This window comes from Myotis davidii, unplaced genomic scaffold (genome assembly GCF_000327345.1).
Source record: "Myotis davidii unplaced genomic scaffold, ASM32734v1 scaffold209, whole genome shotgun sequence".
Lineage (NCBI taxonomy): Eukaryota > Metazoa > Chordata > Mammalia > Chiroptera > Vespertilionidae > Myotis > Myotis davidii.
The window spans coordinates 1,719,244-1,740,332 of NW_006300047.1; the positions used below are offsets into that span (position 1 = coordinate 1,719,244).

The window sequence follows — 21,089 nt, forward strand, 5'->3', positions numbered from 1 at the left end:
GTAGAGTACACTCACCAAATAGAAACGATCAGCTTAATCACTGTGCAAACACTCGGGGAGGGGCCCAAGGCCAGGTGCTGGGCAGGGATACAGTCCCGGTTCTTGGGACAAAGGGCTGTGATGATGTCATTTCACCCTGAGGCGGGGAGGACAGAGGAGGCCAGCCTGGGGAAGGCAGATAAGGGTTTGCAAAAGAGGCCTTTTCCCCCATTAAAGGTTGAACTTATTTTAATTATCCTATATAATAAAGAGCTAATATGCTAATTAGACCGACCAGCTGAACAACCATCCTGACAACCTTCCGGACGCAGGGCCGGCCAGGGCTGCGAGGGCTGGCCAAGGCAGCCCGAGGGCCAACGCCCTTGCACGGATTTCGTGCATCAGGCCTCTAGTAAATATATAGTTATAAATATATATTGTTATAATCAATAAATTCTAAATGCATTGTGTTATAAATAACATATAATTTAATTTTTTCTTAATGTGATTTTGATTATATAATATTGCTCTGGTTTAATATACAAAAGATCAGCAAGGGTATAAATATGAAAAGTGTTTGTCCCATTGCATCCCCAGTTCACCTCCCTGCTTACAGATAGCCACTGTTATCAGTTTTTTGTGTATCCTTTTAGAGATATTTCATTCATCTTATATAAGGAAATATGCATATCCTTCTTATACACAAATGCTGATGTGCTATAATTGCTGTTCAAGCTATTCGTGCAATGATATATTTTAGGGATCACTGCATTTCTGCACATAAAACTTCCTCGTTGCATACCATTGCCTTGGGTGGATGGACCATCACTTACTATTAACCAAACTCCAGATTTTATGTGAAGGTCACCAGTTTTTTCCCACTGGATTCTGTTCCAGGATCCTACATTGTATGTAGCTGTCATGTCTCCTCCTCCTCTGGTTTCTTTGACCTTGACAGTTTTGAGGAGTACTGGCCTGTTCCCCTGTAAAAAGTTGTCCGGTCTGGGGTTTGTCTGATGTTTCCTCATGATGAGCCTGGGGTCAGAGGTATGCGGGGGGGGGAGACCACAGAGCTGAAATGCCCTTTTCACCCCATCCTGTTAGCACGAATGTGATGTCCCCGTGACTTTTCCCCGACGATGTTAAGCCTGACCATCTGTTTCTGTTGTTTTAACTGCACCTCCCTGCTTGGGAGAGAGATGAGCATCTTTTTGTATGTGAAGACGAAGTTGTCCAGGGATGGGCCATGGTTAGCTCGATGGGTGTGGGGTTGAGGAGTAGGGGGACCACAGGAACTGTGTGCAGATCCCCAAGTCCCCAGGGACCTGCTGTAGAAGGACTGACGGGGAAGGAGCAGCACTTGTAGGAGACAGAGGTTCAGGGCCAGGCCAGAGGAGGAGGTCCTTCCAGAGTAGGTGCCTGGCAGCTTCGGGACAGGAGGACAGGAAATGGAGTGGGCTGGGAGGGGTGGAGGCCGAGGGAGGAAGGAGGCTGGAGATGGAGGGTGAATCGGTTGGTATGGGAGAGAGGCAGGGAGCCCCAGGGACGGAGGCCCAGGCTGAGGGTACAGGGGCGTTGTGCTTTTACATTTTAACGAGGAAAGATTTGAACCCCTGCAGAGAATGGGATGCACGCAGTGGGAAGGGGTCTGTGCTTGGGTCTTCCTGCCGCCTAGCGGTGAAACCTCTGTGTCACTGTGGGCAAGTGACCCCCCCCCCCGGGCTTTCCTCAGCTTCCCTGTAAATAATTAGAACTGGTATGCATATAGCAACCCACAAGCCCAGTGTTCCGAGTACACCCACTAACTTCATTAGTACAGCAGCCCTCCAAGGGGTAGATACTTTTTTCAACCCATTTTCCAGATGAGGAAACCGAGGCCACACAGAAATGAAGCAACCCACCCAAGTTCAACCAGCTTGGAAGTGGCAAGGTTGGAATTTGAACTGAGGGAGCTTGGTGCCAGAGTTTCTGCACTTAAATATTCGACCTGCCTTCAAATCCCATTGTCTTAATATTGTTTTCTTTCGGTATTTTCCATTCCCCTTTCCATGCCCTGCCTGCTCACATTTTTTTCATGCCCTCTCTTTCCTCGGAGTGACTGTTGGGTATTCAGTAAGCCAGGCCATGGTCCATGCTATTCTTACTATGCCTTGAGAGACGAGTGGTACCTGTCCACGCTTGTGAATGGCAGGGGAACACAGACAGATGTTTCTGAAAATGCCACATCTGGGCACCAGGCAGAGCTGTCCGTTCTGTGACATTTCTGGGCTCAGCGGCCTTGGTTTCCCCACCAGGTCATTTTCTGATTGGATTTTGCTATGAAGCCCTTTGTATCTTGAACAATTGTCCGAGGAGAATTCTCAGTGTTGGGCATTATCTTTCTGTCCTCTCCCTCCTTTGCTTTTGGGCCCTGCCTGCCGGTGGGTCATTCCACCAGAAAGGGACGAGGGTGGGAGGGAAAAATGACCCCAAATTCCGTAAGTCCCTCATTCGCTACTGTCAGCCCCTCTGTCCTTGCCAGGTATTGACAAGCACTGAGGATGGAGAGGTGTGAACTCTAATTCCTTCCTGTCCACACTAGTCAGCAGGAGTTACTGATGGTGGGTCTCAGGGTACAAGCAACTTAGAGCCTCTAAATTTTCTCCTGCAAAAGGACAGGTTGTCATTGCCGGAGAATGGATGACACATCATCCATGTTGAGCGAGTGGCTTACGAGCCACACCCAGGACCAGGGAGTGAACACGGAGTGACAGGTATTTCTGAGCGTGGGGTGGTGGCGGTGATCACGAGTCCAGATCTTGAATGGATAATAAAGTCGCAGGAACTGCCGCTTCTATAACCCAACCAACATCGAGGAATAAAAATGAACCGATCTTGAGGTTCGGAGACTGTGGTTTTCTTTCTGATGTTATCTTGTTGGTGTTTGCACGCCTCCACACTTCCCCTTTCAAGTTCTTTCCACCCACGTCTTGACTTGCTTCCCTGCTGCACATCCCAGGGTGCCCTGTTGGGAAACATCACTCCCCCCCAGGAATCCTGGAGGAAGCGAAGGATTCCAGACCCAATTAAGTGACTCCAATTCTGGAGCATCTTTGGAGACACTTTGGCCATATCCTCATGTTGCCTTGAGAGCCTCCATGCTTGAGGCCTGTCGTCCCATGAATGTCTTTCTTTAAAAACTTTTTTCTCAGGTTCTAAGTTGAGGCTCTGAGGGTAAGACCCTCGCGTTTACATCAGCTTTCAGACCTGATGCCATCGAAGGTGGGTCTTGGTGTCCTTTTTATACCCAGGTATTTTCCACAGACATTTGTTGAAGCACCAGGGTGTCCAATGTGTCCTGGTTTGCCTGGGACTTTCCCAGCTGTAGCACCAAAAGTCCCATACCCAGGGGCACCCCTGGGCAAACTGACGGTGCATCACCCTGTGAAGCACCCATGATGTTTGGAGCTGGGAGATGCAGATTTTAATACATTTCCAATCCTTGTTCTTATAGGGTCCACAGACTGGTCAGGGAGACATAAAAATAAATAAATAAATAAATAAATTAATTAATTAATTAATAAATAGCAAGCTCTGTGCCAAGTACGGCAGAGGAACACTTATAGTAACAGCTGTCACATCCTGAGTACTTATGTGTCCCTCACTCTGGTGCTTTCACAAGGATTCATTTCATCCTCCCAAGAACCTTAAGAAACTACCATTGTGCCCATTATACAGATGGAAAAACCGAGGCTCCAATGTTGTGCTGTGGGACATGGAGGAGCCTGGGTGTGACCACAGGCCATCTGGCTCTGTACCCTGCACCCTTGATTCTGCACTGGGTGGAGAGGTTTGGGGAGGAATTCTGCCTTGGAAGGCCAGAAGTTGTTTCTTGGAGGGAGTGACATGCTTACTGGGATATGATAGGTGAAAAGAATTTGTAGACACTTTGGGAAGGAAGGAAAATAAAACAGAGAAAGAGGGTGGCTGGCATGTTGGAGACATCTAAGCGAGGCTGCAGATGCACAAAAGATCTGCATTTGCACTGGTGGTAGGGGGTAAAGTGAGAGAGGGGTGGGAAGTAGGGGCCCAGTGCATCCTGGGAAACCCCTCCATCCTGGGCAACCTGGTATCTTTGATCACCTTGGTGGGGCGCGTTGGGGGGGGGATGTCAGAGAGACCCCAGTGGTCTTGGCTTTAATAAACGGGCATCACGGGGTGGGCTGAACCAAGACCGTGGTGCATTTGGAGGCTCAGCCTGTGGGCCTTGGCCTGTGACATGGACACCAGAGATTCCCAGCAGGGCCTGCTTCTTCTTTTGATTGAGGTGAAGTTCACGAACCATAAAACGCACCACTCAGTGTGGACAGTTCAGGGCCATGTAGTACCTTCACAGTGCTGTGCAACCGGCACCTCTCTAGTCCCAGAGCATTTTCGTCTCCCCCGAATGAAACCGTACCCATGAACCGTCACTCCTCACCTCCTCCCAGCGCCCTCCCGCCCCGGCCACCACTGCATGCTCTCTGTCCCTGGGTGTACCTCCTCTGGACATTTCAGGTGAAGGGAGGCACACACGATGTGGCTGTTTGTGTCTGGCCTCTCTCTAGGCATGGCGCCTTCAGGGCTGGTTCCGGGGTGCCTTGGCGCTGAGTTATCAGTGACAGAGCTGGTCAGCCAGCCCTCTGAGGCTCCTGGGAGTCAGCTTCTTCCCTTAGAGCTCAGGATTCCAGGCAGACTGCTGCCAGTCTTGGCTCCCAAGTGTCGAACGGGTGCGGGTGCGGGCACAGGACGAGGGAGACGGCCCTCAGGCTCGTGGGGAGCCGAGCGCCTGAGACAGCAGCCCTCCCGGTATGTGTCCGCAGATTCTAGAGCTGTGGAGGCCAAATGTTTGAGGAGCAGATCCATTGCTGAATGTGAGTTTATTCCCACGTTCTGGGGTTTCAGGATCAGCTAACTAATGGCCGCTCAGGGCCCGAAGGCGTGGCTTTTCTCTAGGATTTCCAGGGCTTTCCCGTCTCTTCTTTCTTTCTTTTTTAATATATATATTTTTATTTCAGAGAGGAAGGGAGAGGGAGAGAGAGAGATAGAAACATTAGTGATGAGAGAGAATCACTGCTCGGCTGCCTCCTGCACGCCCCCCACTGGGGACCGAGCCTGCAACCCAGGCATGTGCCCTGACTGGGAATCAAACCGTGACCTCCTGGTTCAGAGGTCGATGCTCACTGAGCCACACGGGCTGGGCTGCCTTCCCTTTCAACAGAGCAGTATTAGAGAGCCAGCACTGAGCGGCTCTGAGACTCAGATGCTTAGAGGCCTTTGCCTTTTCCTCCCCTTGGTGTTGCAGCCCGTGCCGGAGATATCCGAGCCCACAGTCACTTACAAAACGGGCACCTCAGAAATTCCGGAGGTTTCTCCCTTCATTGTTTCTCTCCCCAAAGGAGAAGGAAGAGCTTCCTGGACGTTGCCTCTGGTTGATCATTGAGACGCGGGCCCCACCCTTGTGAAAGCAGATCGCTTTTGCAGAGTCCCGGGGGACAAAACTACTTAGACTCCGTATAGCCAGGTCTTTCCCTTTGTCCCGGTGTGTGGTGTGAGTGTGAAAGCCTGAAGCCCATCGCTTCACCCTTGTTAGGGAGAGTGACGCCTGGAGACAAATGTGTGCAGATGTGTTGCTTCCACTGAGAATTTCTTCAAAAAGTTTTACTTTTTTATGTTTAAAATCTTTACTTTTGAAAGTATGACACACGTGAGAATTTACTTTCTATTCGTTTCATTGGGGGCAAGGTGTGCAGAACGAGGCTGCTGATGGCGCCTGAACCTCCGAGCCGGGGAGGTGCTCTGGTGGATCCTAAAGGAGGACTCCAGAGTTCCATGGGCGTGGGTTCAAACCCCAGCCCTGCCACGGTGTCTGTGTGACTTTGGACAAGCAGCTTAACCTCTCTGGGCCCCAGTTTTCTCGTTTATAAGTTGGGATGATGATAATTCCTGACTTGGAGGGTTGAAAACTACCTGGGATGGCACCTGGAAGGGCATACATCACAGAGCAGTGGTTCTCAACCTTCTGGCCCTTTAAATACAGTCCCTCATGCTGTGACCCAACATAAAATTATTTTCGTTGCTACTTCATAACTGTAATGTTGCTACTGTTACGAATCGTAATATCTGATGTAAATATCTGATATGCAGGATGGTCTTAGGCGAGCCCTGTGAAAGGGTCGTTCGACCGCCAAAGGGGTCGCGACCCACAGGTTGAGAACCGCTGCCATAAAGTAAGAGCCCCATATGGTTCATGTAAATGCAGCTGTGAATCTGGGCTGGGGTGGAGAGTAGTAGATTTTGCTCAAGCCAGACCTTTGGACTCAAAGATGCCAAAATAAGACGTAACACCTTATCTGGTTCGCCTGAGTACTCTTCCGGTTCTTTCTGGGGTTCAAGATCCAGATGAGTGACTGGTGAGAGGAGGAATTGGTCAGCCCAGCCCTGCTTGGCTCCAATGCAGAAAGGAGTGTCACCCTATCCTGCCCACCCCCTCAGCTGTGACTCACGAGATTGAGGTGTGAGAGGGCTGGGCATGCCTGCAAGAGAATATACAGATGGAAGGGACACTAGGACTTGGTCAGCCAAAGGTTAAAATGCCTTTGGACGATTGCATTGATGACAGCAAGAAAAGAGGAGACACATTTTAGAAATACTCGATGAATAGATGTTGGTGATTTTTTGGAAAACTTATTGGACCCACACTGTGGATTCTCAGGGGAGACCCAAGGGAGTGAAAATCGGTTCTTGGGGTTGGGGGGCGGGAGAAGCGAAAAAATATCTTAGATATTACAGTGGTGTGTGGCCCTCCAAAATTCAACCCTACCCAACAAAATCTTATTTCTCAGTATTTCATTACTCTTGTTAGGCAGAAATTAAATTATGTTTAAATTAATTAATTAAATTTAAATATAATTTAATTTTGCTCTCTGGAGCGGGGGTGGGCGGGCATGGGGGAGATAGCTGCAGTGAAAACAAGCTTGAGAAATCCTGTTCTCTACGGGTTCCATGAATGAGCGACTCCCAGACGCGTTCCCCTGGGCTCAGAGGTGATAGCCACCTAACCCTCACTGCCCATTGACGAGGATAAGTTTCATGAAGCAAATCGTTGAAACTTGGAACAGGGGAAATTTTCTGCGAGCGACCCCAACATTCCAAGTGGCCTAGTTATAGATAAGAAAGTGGGGGCCAGGGTTTTGCAGCTGGTCATGAGCCAATATTTCCAAGGCCATGCCCAGTTCTTGCGTCAGAAATGCAGATCCATGGATTGGAAATGCCTCCCTTTCCTTCTTTCTTTTATATATATACTAGAGGCCCCGCACACGAAATTGTGCACAGGTATGGTCCCTAGGTCTCGCTTGTGATTAGGGCCATCTTCCCCGGCTGCCGGCAGCCGGCACCGCCCCCCACCCCCTGCCTCCACTCACCCTGGTTCCCTGTTCCCCATCCAGCGGGGGAGGGCGGGGGAGGGACTGAGAGGTTGGCCATTCCCACCCACTTGTCAGCCCCACCCCTGCCACCAGTCGCCCTCTGTGTGTGGGCAACCGGTGGGGCAGGGGCCTTGGCCTGGCCCCACCTGCATCCCCCCGCCACCCACCCCAGCTCCCCGTTTGCCATAGGCGATGGGAGCCTGCAGGCCGGGGAAAAGGACTGAGAGGTGGTCAGTGCACCTCATAGTGACTGGTCGAGCAGTCATTCTGGTCACTGGGCTTTTATTATATAGGATATTTTTTTAAATTTATTTCAGAGAGGAAGGGAAAGGGAGAGAGAGTTAGAAACATCAGTGATGAGAGAGAATCATTGATCGGCTGCCTCCTGCACACTCCCTGCTGGGATGGAGCCTGCAACCGGAGCATGTGCCCTTGACTGGAATGGAACCTGGGACCCTTCGGTCTGCAGGCCCACGCTCTATCCACTGAGCCGAACCGGCCAGGGCCTCCTTTTCCTTTTCTGTAACCAGCACCGACGTTCAGAGACAGAGCATTGGACCCTGTGCAGCAGGAGATGCAGGGCCCTCCTTCCAAAGGTGTCCAGACTGTCAAGGTGGTGGCCCGGAGCTCCCACCCTTGAGGGGCCTTGTGAGTGGAGCGCCCTGTGGGACGGCACAGGTTCCTGCCTGGTCACACTTTCCATTCCTCAGCATTTTCTTGATTTCTATGGGGGTGCGTGTAAGGCCATGGAGACCTGCCTTCAATGTGTTCTGGCAAATGAGCAATCGAGAAAAGCCATTCTCGGTTTAACAACAAAGTTAAACAATGGGAGGGGACCCCCTTGTTTATTCCTGTATTTCCCCCCCACAAAAAGCTCCCGGTAACCATGGCAACCAGGGCTCTGCAGCGATGCCTCCAGGCCCAGGATGCTCCAGGCTGTGCTTCTGTGAGCAAAGCTGTGGCATTGCGTTTTGTTAAATGCTGAGATGCTTTCCTAGGGTTTCCAGTTTGTCCCAGAAAAAGGGACGCGAGTGTTAGCTATCATGGGGCTGGCCCCTCAGCACACAGGCAGCCTGATCAGCGTGACAAGGGGCTCTCGGTGACAGTGGCGTGTGCGTTTGCTGCGTGTGTGGGCATCTGTGTCTGTGTCTGTGTGTTGGGGTGAGAGACTGCTGCCCTTAAGAGTGTCATGTTGTGGGGGTAGGAGGAGGGAGAGGAGGCGGGCTGAGCGCATTCTTTCTGGAAGGGTGAGTAGGTGGGTGGCTAGCTGGGCCTCCTGCCCTGGGGGAAGTCAAATAAAAAGCAATGCGGAGGGGGTGGGCGTGGGACTGAGTGAAGTGGCATTTCCTGGCCTGGGGCCTGGGGAAGGAATGCTGTGGAGTTTATTTAGAAAGCTTCCAAACCAGCTGGTTATGGGTTGTTGCTTTTTTCTTTTTTCTTTTTATTTTTTACTATTCTAGTTTGTTGCTCTTGTTGTTCTTTCCAAAATTAAAGCATGCTTATGTGGCTGTTTGATCAAAAGCAACACTCCCAAGAGACAGTGCCCTGAAATTCCAGAAAATGGAATGTGACTACGAGAAAGATGATGCCTGGTTCATGAACGGGGATCCTGGGCCTTCATTTACAAAACAAGGAGTTCTTTTTTTTTTTTTTTTCAAATTTTATTTTTTATTACAAAGGGTATTACATATGTGTCCATTTTTTTCCCCGCCCTAGACAGTCCCCTAGCCTCCCCTATTCCCCAGTGTCTTATGTCCATTGGTTAGGCTTATATGCATACATACAAGTCCTTTGGTGTTACGTCCTCTCTTTACAGTTTCTGGCCACGTTTCTTTACTCTTGGAGGAGAGAGGTGGTGGTTTTGAAGTAAAGGAATTCTGCTTCTGAGTTGAGTCACTGATTTCCAGCGGTTTGACCCAAACTACTTGTACAATTTAGGGGACCCCAGACCTTACGTTCCCCTCCCCAAAAGCCCTCCGATTGCAACCGCAGCAAACAGGGCGATTTTAGGCTTGCCGCAAGCATGGCGTTTTCTGCTCTCGTGTTTTTCCTTAGGACTCAGTGCTCATAATAAATGGTGTCAGCAGCAGGGTCTGCCTTTTCTGAGACAGGAAGGGACAGCACGTCCTTGGTCCTTGACAATGAATGTGGATGTAAATTCCTGCAAAGTACCTTGGCCTGTTCCCCCAGCTGAAGACTTGGGAGCCCAGAGCCCAGTCCCTGCAGGAAGCGGATGGGGAAGTGCCTGGGGCAGCCTGAGGGGACATCAGCGGACAGGGGTGAGCCTGATAGAGAAGGGTCCCGGGCTGGTCTTTGTGGTCCTTCTTTGTCCTTCTGCATTTCTGTGTCTGTATGTCAGAGGAACCTGGCAACCTTCCTTAACCACTTTTCACAGTGTTCTCACTTGTAACCCCTGAGCCTGTCTTCACCAAGGTGACCTGTGCCCTGCCCTCCGGCTTCACCCTCCCCTGTAGACTTGGGTGTCGACCTGCTGTCCTGTCACCCAGACATGGGGCTCTCTGTGTTTTTCTTCTTGCTTCTCTTACTGACCGTCTGTGTCATCTCCATTTTCTGGGGTTGGACCTTCCTCTTCTCTTTAACCTTCCATGGTTCCCATTGCTCCTAGCATTGCTCTCCCGTAGAACCAAGAATGGGCCACATAGGTATTTTAAGTTGTTTAGTAACCACATTTTAAAAAATCTAAAAGATTCAGCTGAAATGCATTTTAACAACATATTGTAACTCAGCTCCATATACCCGAAATAGTATCATTTCGACATACAGCCGATATTTAAAAATTATGAACGAGATATTTCACATTCATGTTTTTAAAAGTACTTGAAATCGAGGGTGTATTTTACATCGACATATCCCAAATCACATGCCAGAATTTTATCAAAAACATTCGATCTTGATTCAGAGTTTATTAAATTTGCTGTTGCAAAAATAGATTCACCTACCGGAGGTGTCCCAGACTTACGTAAAAGTTTTCTAGTAAATGAATTCCATATTCAGTTTTCAATTTAGATTGCTTAAACTTGAAAACAATTTGAAAATTGAGTTCCCCAGTCACACTGGCTGTATTTAAAGTGTTCAACAGCCTTGTGAGGCTGGTGGCGACCCTATTAACCCAAACAGACAACGTTCCATCCTTCCAGAAAGTTCCATTGGACAGCACAGTCTTATAGAGTCCAAACACCCCAGAAGGACTTTCAAAATGTTCTACAACCCAGCCCCAACCCGAGGAGCTCTACGTATCGACGTTGTCTTGTGCGTGTCCACTTTCCCGTGTCTCTCTTTCCTTCCACTTTGAAATACGTGCCCTTCTCTTCCCCCAGAGAAGCCTTTTTTCATGCTCGGCTTGATGGCAGCGCTTCCTCGAAGGATTCTCCCCTTCTCCCCGCAGCAGAATTAATTGCTGCCTCTGCTTCCCACGGGTTCTAGGAGACCCAGCCGAATGGGAAGGGGCCACAGGCCCGCCGGAGCCCCCGGGGCCTCCGGACCGGACCGTGGCTCGCTGCCCTGGGAGCTCATATCCCCATTTCTCCTGAGACAGGTTTGAATGGATCTCCTAACAGCAGCCTTGGCCCTGCCCCGTCGGAAAACAGAGCCACACAAAGGACGGCACTGTGTCCTCTCCGCGGCTGCCCTGGGGCTGTGAGCATGGGCCTTCAGACAGGAACACACCCTGGGTACAGGCCATGTAATTCTAGGCGGGCATCGGCTCCACCAGAAAAAAACCCTTTCTTTGCCCTCACAAAAGGAAATGTGGGCCTGGCTGCTCTGATACTCATTTTTCAAAATGGGAACTCTGTGTGTGTGTGTTTACTTTTTAAAAAACTGTAACATACATTCAGAAAAGCGCATAATCGTACAACTCAAATTTTCACAAAATTAACGTACCCCTGTAACCGCCCCCCATGAGGAAAGAGAACATGACCAGCACCCCCCAAAAAGGCCTCCTTCCCACCCCATTCCAGACTCTTCGCCGCCTCCTCGGAGCCACCACTTTCCTATCTCTAGCCCCATGACTCATCTTGCCCGTTTCGGAACTTCGTGTCCAGGGCATCACGCTCTGTGCATTTTTGGCATCTGGCTTTTGCGCAGCACTCTGTTCGCGATAGCTTGTGGTTGGTTTTGAATGCCTTTGTCTTTTCTGGCATCGGAAACTTTATTTTTATTGATTTTTTTTTTTTTCAGAGAGGAAGGAAGGAGAGGGATAGAGAGTTAGAAACATCGATTCAGCTGCTTCCTGCACACTCCCTACTGGGGATGTGCCCGCAACCAAAGTACATGCCCTTGACCAGAATCGAACCTGGGACCCTTCAGTCCGCAGGCGGATGCTCTATCCACTGAGCCAAGCCAGTCAGGGCTGGAAACTTTATTTGTAAAAAAAAACACAGCGGTTCAAAACGCAGAAAAACACTCAATGTGAAAGACAGGTCCTCGTGGGGTGGTGGTTTGAAGCGTGAAGAACCTTCTGCTCCAGTTCCGTTCGTTGTTGTTTGCCCTTGGGGTTTTCTAGGTTTGGGCGATTTTCTGGTGTCATTATTTACCTTTTATCTTTACTTAGTGAATCCTGATTAAGGTGATAATTCTTGGGTCTTGACAGGATGTGAACTCCCTTTCTGGCTTTTGACCAACGCTGGACATGAGTCATTTCCTCAGATTTTCTTTTTGTCAGGTAGAAAATTAAAGAAAGGGGTGGAGAAGAGAGAGAGAGGGATGCCAATTAAATTGCTTATGTGGTGTCTTCTGGTTTTGCCTTAGGTGAAAATGTCGGCTCCAGGATTGTACCAGGCGGCCGCTGGGCCTTCGTCGATCCCCACCGCGCCCCCAACCTATGAAGAGACGGTGGCCATTAACAGTTACTTCCCCACGCCTCCTGCGCCCATGCCTGGGCCAACCACAGGGCTCGTGACTGGCCCTGATGGGAAGGGCATGAACCCTCCTGGATACTACACCCAGCCCGTGTCCGTCCCCAACGCCAATCCAAGTACGTGCGACCTCTCCACCTCCCTGGTCCCCCTTCCCACCCTGGCCTTGGGGGCTCCGTGAGAATCCCAAGAGCGCCTGTGAGTCTAAGCAAAGTCAGTCCGATTTTCATTTGTATGAAAAGTTACATACAGTCCCTTAGGTTCCGCATCGGTGAGGCCCATGTCTTTTCCATAATAAAGTACCGTTTATGAGCTTTCTCAAGTCCGCCATAAATCAACCTTTGGCACTTAGACTGTGCCAGAGAAATCTGGCAATGACAGTTTGCTTTTAAAGACCCCACCCTTCCCGCTGAGGTCTGATAGAAGCTCTGGGCGGGAGTAGGAGAGGGAGGAGAAGCAGCCCCGCGGGAGGAACGGGGGAGCTGAAACCTGCCCCAGCCCACCAGCGTACCCTGGGCAAAGGGTGCTCCCCTGCCTCCCAGCACCTTTATTTTTATATCTGCTCAGGGTTTACTATCCAAAATATATGAAGAACTCATACAGCTTAACACCAAAAAGACAACCCAGATAAGAAATGAGCAGACAACCTGAAATAACACTTCTCCAAAGAGGACGCACAGGTGGCCAGCAGACAGGAAAATAGGCTCCTTGTCACTAGCCATCAGAAACACAAATCAAAACCACAATGAAATATCACCTCACACCTGTCAGAAGGCTGGGGGCCGGGGAGGGCTTTCTTTCGAAACTTGTTCTCTAATTATTGCCTCCCAAACTGCTTGAAAAGAAAGCACATGTGAAAAAGTATACCGTGTGTAGCTCACAGAGGCCCGGCCACATGGCTGAGGCTGCGTGGTGCTACCGGGAGCAAGCTCGGGGCTCCGTCTGTTGGCACCCGTGGCGCTAAACTCCGGGGCAATCAGGATGTGGGCGCACCGGCATTCATTTGTGTAGCCCAGTGAAGACACCAGTGTGGACATGACACATACAATCCGGTGTGCAGGGTATGTCTCACTCCCTGTCCCGTGGCTCCCCACTGACCCTCACAACTCCTAGGCCACCACTCTCCACGTCGAAGTCCCCTCCAGCGTTTCTCTTTGCAGACATAGTGAATACAAATACATGTTCTTGCCACTTCCTTTTCTTACGGAAATTGTAGCCTGCTATCCACATGCTGTGTGTGTATATGTATATTCTTGTGTACATATTATTTTTTCCCCACTTAACAAAATATTCATATGTGTGCACAGACACCTTTTTCATCCTCTTTTACTGTGCCAGCAGAGTATAATGTCCAACTTGTGAAATTTTGCCAGCCTGGTCAATAAAAAATTTTATCTTAGTACAGTTTGAAATTTCATGTACCTTAGGATGAGGGAGGTTTATCATCTTTTCATTTGTGTAAGCCCATCTGTGTTTCCTCGTAATAACTCCTCTTTTTGCGGAACGAGCTGGGGCAGGTTCCTATGGTTGCAGACGGTCACGCCGTCAAACCCCTTCTCCCGGAAGCCGATGTTTCTTCATGCTCTTACATTGATATCGGTCCTTGAAGGACCAACGTGGAAGAGCTGGATTTTGCTCCGAGTGTCCATCCTTCTGGAGAGAAAGGAAAAGGAGTCAAAGGTGATGGGAGGTGGGCTCCGCCTCTGGCATTGGCTCCAGCTTCCCAGACTTCATCGAGTTTTGCTGTTAAATGCTTGAGTTTGGGAACAAGCAATATGGTGGCCTGTTGATCATGATTTAGTAACTTCAGAACATCCACAGATGTGAAGTTCTCATATCCTTTTCCTTTCCTCTCTTCCTGCTTCTCTTCTTCCTTTGTTATTCCATGCCTGTTATTCCGGGTTAGAAGTCTGACAGGTCCCCCCGGGCTGAGATGAGGGTCTAGGCGGTGCTGCCTTCCTTCCTCTAGGCCAGTGGTTCTCAACCTTCTGACCCTTTAAATACAGTTCCTCATGTTGTAACCCAACCATAAGATTATTTTCGTTGCTACTTCATAACGTAATGTTGCTACTGTTATGAATCGTAATGTAAATATCTGATATGCAGGATGGTCTTAGGCCACCCCTGTGAAAGGGTCATTCGACTGCCCAAGGGGTCGCGACCCACAGGTTGAGAACCGCTGTTCTAAGCTCTAGGAGAGAACCCATCCCCTTGCCTGTCCCACTTCTTAGCTCATGGCCCCCTCCCTCCATCTTTAAAGCCACACCAGCAACCCAAGTCCCTCTCACTGTCACATTGATAAGGGCAGAAATAGAATACTGGGGGCCAGCTATAATTGTAAGAAATATTAATCATGCTCTGTTAACCATGATAGTTTTGTTCTGATTAAAGAGGGCACATTCTAACCCTGCAGGGAGCTCACCTGGAAATGCAGCCCTTCCTCTCCATCAGGAAGCTGCCTATTATCATGGCAACATTAACAACCTTGTTGCAGAAACCAGAGCTGCCAGCCCTTTGAGGACCGCCAGCCTTTGCATACCCACAGGCCTTTGCAAATCTCCAGACTGTAAACTGCCCATTTGGCATAACTTTTTGCCTACTTACTAGCCCTTTGAAGACCCCCAGCCTTTCATACCCGCAGGCCGTTGCAGATCTCCAGTCCCCATTACCTGTTGCCTACTTCCCCATGTAATCTTTGTCCTTCTACCCACTATAAGCAGCTGGCTGGGGTGAGGGGCAGAGCAGATTTTTGTGGGTGACCTGCTGCTCTCCCATCCTGCTGGCATTCTTGGAATAACTACTCATATATGACTCAGCCCTGTCTCTGCTTAATTGGCTCAAGTAGTGACAGGCAGCCCGGATCCATTGATTATCCGGTTACAGCATCACATCGTTGCTTCATGGCCTTGCCCTTGGGGACTTCCTGCTGCCTAAGGACACAGCTGATTCAAAATCACGAGCAGCTCAGGAGGAAATCGCCAGGTCAGAGAGTGGTCCCCGGAGTCTGCCCGGGGCCTCACCCCCTTGGGCCTCAGTTTCCCCATCTGTAAGTAAGGGCTCATCAGGGACCTTCACCAGTGAGTTCTTAAAATGAGATAAAGTTTTATGAGTAATCATTTCATAAAAGTGCTCAAGTAACTTGGACCCCTTGAGAAGGGAGAGGACAATCATAATCAAGATAACTTGATTATTTTAGATCACTCTCTGCTCAGTAAATAACTCATTCTTGCACCCCCTCCGCCCCCCCAAAGTCTTAATAAAACTGACCCGTAGGCACTAGCGTAGGCTTCAGTGCTGCTTTCCTGGGAGGAGCCTCTTCTTGTCCTCTGAGAAGTGTTAGGCTCACTTAGCCCTGGGCGACCGTTCGTTTCCTCTTAGGGCAGTGGCATTCTGACAGCCCAAGGAAGGACCAGGAAGTCCCTGTGACAGAAATATGAGTTTCAGCAACTTTGCCAAATACCAAAAAGAACATGTAAAGCTCTGAGGGCTTTGGGACTGACATGCCTAGATTCTCTACTGATTGCAAATGTCTGTACACGTTGGCCCCTCAAAGGACATTTCTGGAAATCTGCCACCTTCCTCTTTCTCCCTTTTTGTCATCCCCCCTATTTTTTTAATATTAGATTTGTGTGGGTTTTTTTTTAATATATTAGACTTGTGTGTTTTTTAAATAGCACATGCATGTCAGAGCAAAGTGCTGCACATACAACTACAAGTCATTTTGGCAGGGAAGCTTGTGAAAAATAAATCCGGGCGAAGGTGCTCCAGCCCCTGGCAGCGGCTTCCTGGTGGTGGCTGCCCAATTTCTGCAGCCTCGGGCCTCCCCACCTCATTTTTTAAATTCTGGTAAAAGATACAACATAAAATATATCATCTTAAGCATTTCCAAGTACCAGTTCAGTGGCACTAAGTACATTCATATCGTTGTGCCACCACCACCACCACCCATTTCCAGAGCTTTTCCATCTTGCAAAACTGAAACTCCATTAGCTCCCCATTCCCCACCCCCCAGCTCCTGACGACCACCATCTACTCTCTGTCTCTATGAATTTGACTGCTCTGGTGCCTCCTAGACGAGGAATCCTGCAGCACGTGTCCTTTTCACCAAGCATAACATCCTCACGGTTCATCCATGTTGCGTATGTTAAGGCTGAGTAATACTCCATTGTATGGATGGACCACATGCTGCTTATCTGCTCCTCCATCGATGGACACTTGGCTCTTGACATAGAGCTGCGGTGAACAGGGGTGTGCAGATAACTGTCGAGGCCCTGCCTCTGCCTTGTCTTCTAGCAGATGTTTCCGGGTTCACTAATCGGGCTCTCTCCTCCTCCCTCCCACCAGTTACCGTGCAGACGGTCTACGTGCAGCAGCCAGTCTCCTTTTTCGACCGCCCGGTCCAGATGTGTTGCCCTTCCTGCAACAAGATGATTGTGACCCAGCTGTCCTACAACGCCGGCGCCCTCACCTGGCTCTCCTGTGGGAGCCTGTGCCTGCTCGGGTAAGTCAGGTCCACTCGGAACCCCGGGCTCTCCCACATCCTCTCTCGCAGGATTTCTCAGCTGTCGCACATACTTCTGTCTTGTGGGGTGGCATCCTACGCATGTAGGATGTTGAGCAGCATCCCTGGCCTCTACCCACTGTGTGCCAGTAGCGCCTCCCCAAATCGTAATAAGTAGAAATCATCTCCTGTTGAGAACCACTGCTCTTGAACATATCAAAGCTTGGAAGTTGCTATCCCCTCATTTCTTCTTTTTTGTTTGTTTGTTAATCCTCACCCGAGGATATTTTTCCATTGATTTTTAGAGAGAGTGGGACAGAGAGAGAGGGAGAGAAGAGAGAAGGAGGGAGAGAGAGAGGAGAGAGAAAGAGAACCATCAATGTGAGAGAGACACATCAATTGGTTGCCTCCTGCACGCACCCTAATCAGGGATGGGGATTGAACCTGCAATCCAGGTATGTGCCCTTGATTGGGAATCAAACCCGAGACCCTTTGGGTCGAGGGCTGATGCTCTAACCCAGTCATGGCGAACCTTTTGAGCTCGGCGTGTCAGCGTTTTGAAAAACCCTAACTTAACTCTGGTGCCATGTCACATATAGAAACTTTTTTATATTTGCAACCATAGTAAAACAAAGACTTATATTTTTTATATTTATTTTATATATTTAAATGCCATTTAACAAAGAAAAATCAACCAAAAAAATGAGTTCACGTGTCACCTCTGACACGCGTGTCATAGGTTCGCCATCACTGCTCTAACCTCTGAGTTACACTGGCCAAGGCCCATAATTTCTTGCTCATCTGCTCACACCACTCCCTGTATGTAGTGACCAGCATAGCATCCCCTTGCATCTGTATAGCGTGATACCTTAGGGATTTCTTTTTCTTCTAGAATTTCGTGTCCTAAATAATAACGTTTGCCTGGCTCTGAGAGAAGCTTTAAACATCTGCACATTAAAATACTCGATAGTCATCTCTTTAAAATGCCTCATCCTTTTATGAGCCCAAGTATTTTTCCCATTGCCTCCACAAGGGGATGTGTAAATATTTATGTCTGCACCAAGGGTATTTTATTGAGAGAGACAATAGTTTCTGTTCTGAGAGAAACCAGAAGATACACAATTTAATTTCCCCCCCAAAACAAATAAAGGCGGCCTCCTGATTCCTGGCCATGGACGCTCCCCGAAAACCATGGCCAGGAGGTTGAGAACCACTGTGTTAGGGCCTGATGTACCTTTTTGGCCCCCACCAGCCCAACTGCTCCAGTCGCTAACCTGCTCCGCGCTGGCTGTGTCTGTCCCCCAGGTGCATCGCCGGCTGCTGCTTCATCCCTTTCTGCGTGGACGCCCTGCAGGACGTGGACCATTACTGTCCCAACTGCAAAGCTCTCCTGGGCACCTACAAGCGTTTGTAGGACTCGGCCAGACCTGGAGGGAGCCGTGCGTGGCAGGAAGTCCTTCCCGACTCTCACCCGCTCCACCCCCGACGGAGGGCCCACCTCGGTGGTCTCATCTCTCCGTCTCTTCGTGTCTTCTTTTTTGGGGGGGAAATAGCGCAAAAGCAACACACCTCCCAGACCCCAGAAACTGCTGCTTGGAGTCGTGCACAGGACATGCAAAGACATTGACCTTGAGGACTGGGTCAAGGGTTTCCCGCCTGCCCACGACCCAAGCCGTCCGTCTAACTGTGATGGTTGCCCTGCCTGAGTACCTTCTGGTGATTGGCCTTGCCAGCTTCTTTCTCACCTCAGTGGGCCTTTCCGGTGGCGGCTCAGACTGACAAGGAATCATTCGGCCTTGTTTTTGAGACCGTTCTGGCCTGAATCGGACTCAGCCAACCGGTGGTGCTGCCATCGCACCCATCCGATCTCACGTCCGATGGCAGCAATCTTGCCTTAAGGCCTCGGTTCTCAGATTCTGTAACTGCAGGCTTTCTGCTCGCACAAAAATTCACTTTCATTTTCTACTTCATTTTTAACGACCTGGAGGGACCCCTCACAGCCCCCAGACCCACACCCAGAGGTCATAGATGCGTGCTAGGGGTATGGAGCTGGCCCCCATCACTGGGCAGCTTCCCTCGGTTCTGGGTGCCAGACCCTCAGCCACTTTTCATGAAGGGCCTTTTCTTGTGGAGAAATTATTTGTATTAACAGTTTTTATGACCTTTTGGCCTTAAACACCTTGGAACATAATTTTGACAGAAGAGATTTATAGAACCATTTTCCGTGACCATATCGTTGGTGTCATTTTCCCTTTTGCCAGGGCACTCCCATATGCATATTTTTTCCTTAATAGAAAAAGCAATGGGTAATCGCATCCCCTGCCTTTCCTTGGGTTTTAGTGTGGTCCTTACGAACCTCTATCAGGGAACTCAGAGCGGGGCCCCTTTGGGGTTCCTGGGGGTGTGTTTGGAAAGACAAGGAAAAGCATGTGTGAGCATGTCGGGTACCACGGTGCTGAAAAGCATGGGACCTGAGTGATTGCAAAGGAATCTAAAGTCTGATTTTAGTTTTCAGGAGTGGAATTTGTTGTATAACCTCGGGAGACATGATTTCTAGGACTCAAGCAGCAAGCCAGGGTTCTCGGGGGGCTGCTGTGTCATCTCTGAAATCAAGGCAAAGCCGGACTCGACTTCCCAGAGTCCCCATTTTGATAATAAATAGGTCCAAGGAGTGCATGTGAATAATATTATTTAGAAGTCAAGCCTCGTCCTTGAATGAAAATCTGTGTATCGGCTGAAAATTAGTCATAATCATTGATTCAGTGTATCCGTTTGATGTCTTGAAAGTTTTCAGTAATTATTTTCTCAACGAATATGGATACTACATCGTACTTTGGTGTTTATCTGCTTTTTAAAAAATAAAGGCTTTGGTTCACTTGGTGAACTATTTATCAGTTCTTACCGTGCGAAGAAAGGTCTCGTTCTTCTAGCCCTCGTGACAAAGGACCTGTATTTGCTCCATCGCAGTAGAAAGTCCTTCCGGGTAAAAACTTCAGACCTACTGCGCATCCCACGATGTCAAGATGCCGATGGATGTGGAGTTGGGTGGGTTGCTGGTGAGTCAGATTTGAACATTAGGCTATTGGAACTCAATAGGCGTCATCGATGGCAGCCAGCCACAGATTTCAAGTTTTAATAAAACGCACAGAAGAAAGCTGTCCCCATTCATTCTCCGAACAAAACACGCTTTGTTCATTGGTCAGGGTGGTGGTGGACGCTAAAAGGAGAGCTTTGTCACGCGCAGGGAATGTGAATGTCATCCTCCCTTCCCTACCTGGTGACAGGGCGTCATTTTGGCCGGTGCAGGGAAATAATGTCATCTCGGTGTGGGGTATGTTGTCACGGAAACCCATCTTAGGGTCTTGAAAAATTACTTCTCACTCAGTTCTGATCATGCGTTTTTCTTTTCACAAAATGGAAAGCCATGCATATTCAGCAGTTTTGTTCAGATGGTGGTATAGTAAGGGTTTTCAAGCTGTTATTAATTACACATGCAAAGTCTTCAAATCAAGAGCCCTGCTTCAGGACCATAACATATCCTGTGGGACTTTTAATGTCAGGTGCCTGGAGACACCCTCTTGAACCTGGGTGCACCTGAGCATTTATTGGACATGCCACTTTATTCAATGTACAGGCTCACTCATATGTTTGTACAAATGAAAGGCTCTTTTGTTCTGCCACTGTTTGTTAGGGATGTTGGAGTTAGCTTGTTGCAAAGACAGAATCACATTCAACTAATAAAAGTGCTTTATATCTATTTGGACCTTAACGAAGTAATTTACCAGTTTCTAAACCCCAAATGGCTGTGTTTCATATTCACTGTTAGTCCATCTAGGTGAAGTAAGAGTTGGTTTGTGTCTTGTTAACAAAATCTACTCAGTTATTGTTTGCATCTGGCTAAGCCAGCTTGAAGCACATGACCGATTCCTGGCAGATCACAGCACTGCCCATGAACATGTTCTTTCTGGGACAACTGGCTTCCCAGGGCTACCGAGAACACTTCTAATAGGCACTGAACTGTTTCTAAATGTGGCTGCATTCACCATGTGGCCTCGGTTTTCTTCCCAGTGACGTTAAAATCCTTCCGACTTTCTGGGGTCAAAGATCTCCGTTAGGAGTAAGTGTAGAGCTTGTGCTTTGACTGACCAAGTTTCCATTTGCATTTGAAGCCTTTTAAAGTTATCTCCTGCACTTATGACTCACAGGTTTACAATGAGTCGTCTGTTTTTCAGAGGCATATGAGGGAATTGAAAGTAGACCCAGAAAGGGCGATGAAAGAGGAAAGGA

At 49.0% G+C, this 21,089-nt stretch overlaps 1 protein-coding gene across 2 annotated transcripts in view; it reads left to right on the forward strand.

Annotated features, from left to right (window-relative positions):
* Window positions 1-19,703, forward strand: part of LITAF (lipopolysaccharide-induced TNF factor) — a 27,231-nt gene extending 7,528 nt beyond the window's left edge. For both annotated transcript variants that reach the window (XM_006776285.2, XM_006776284.2), the window contains exons 2-4: window positions 12,195-12,420; window positions 16,646-16,802; window positions 18,108-19,703. In XM_006776285.2, the coding sequence (XP_006776348.1) occupies window positions 12,201-12,420; window positions 16,646-16,802; window positions 18,108-18,216 (486 nt within the window). In that variant the 5' untranslated portion in view covers window positions 12,195-12,200 and the 3' untranslated portion in view covers window positions 18,217-19,703. The remainder of the gene's footprint in view (window positions 1-12,194; window positions 12,421-16,645; window positions 16,803-18,107) is intronic.
* The last annotated feature ends 1,386 nt before the right edge of the window (window positions 19,704-21,089 follow it).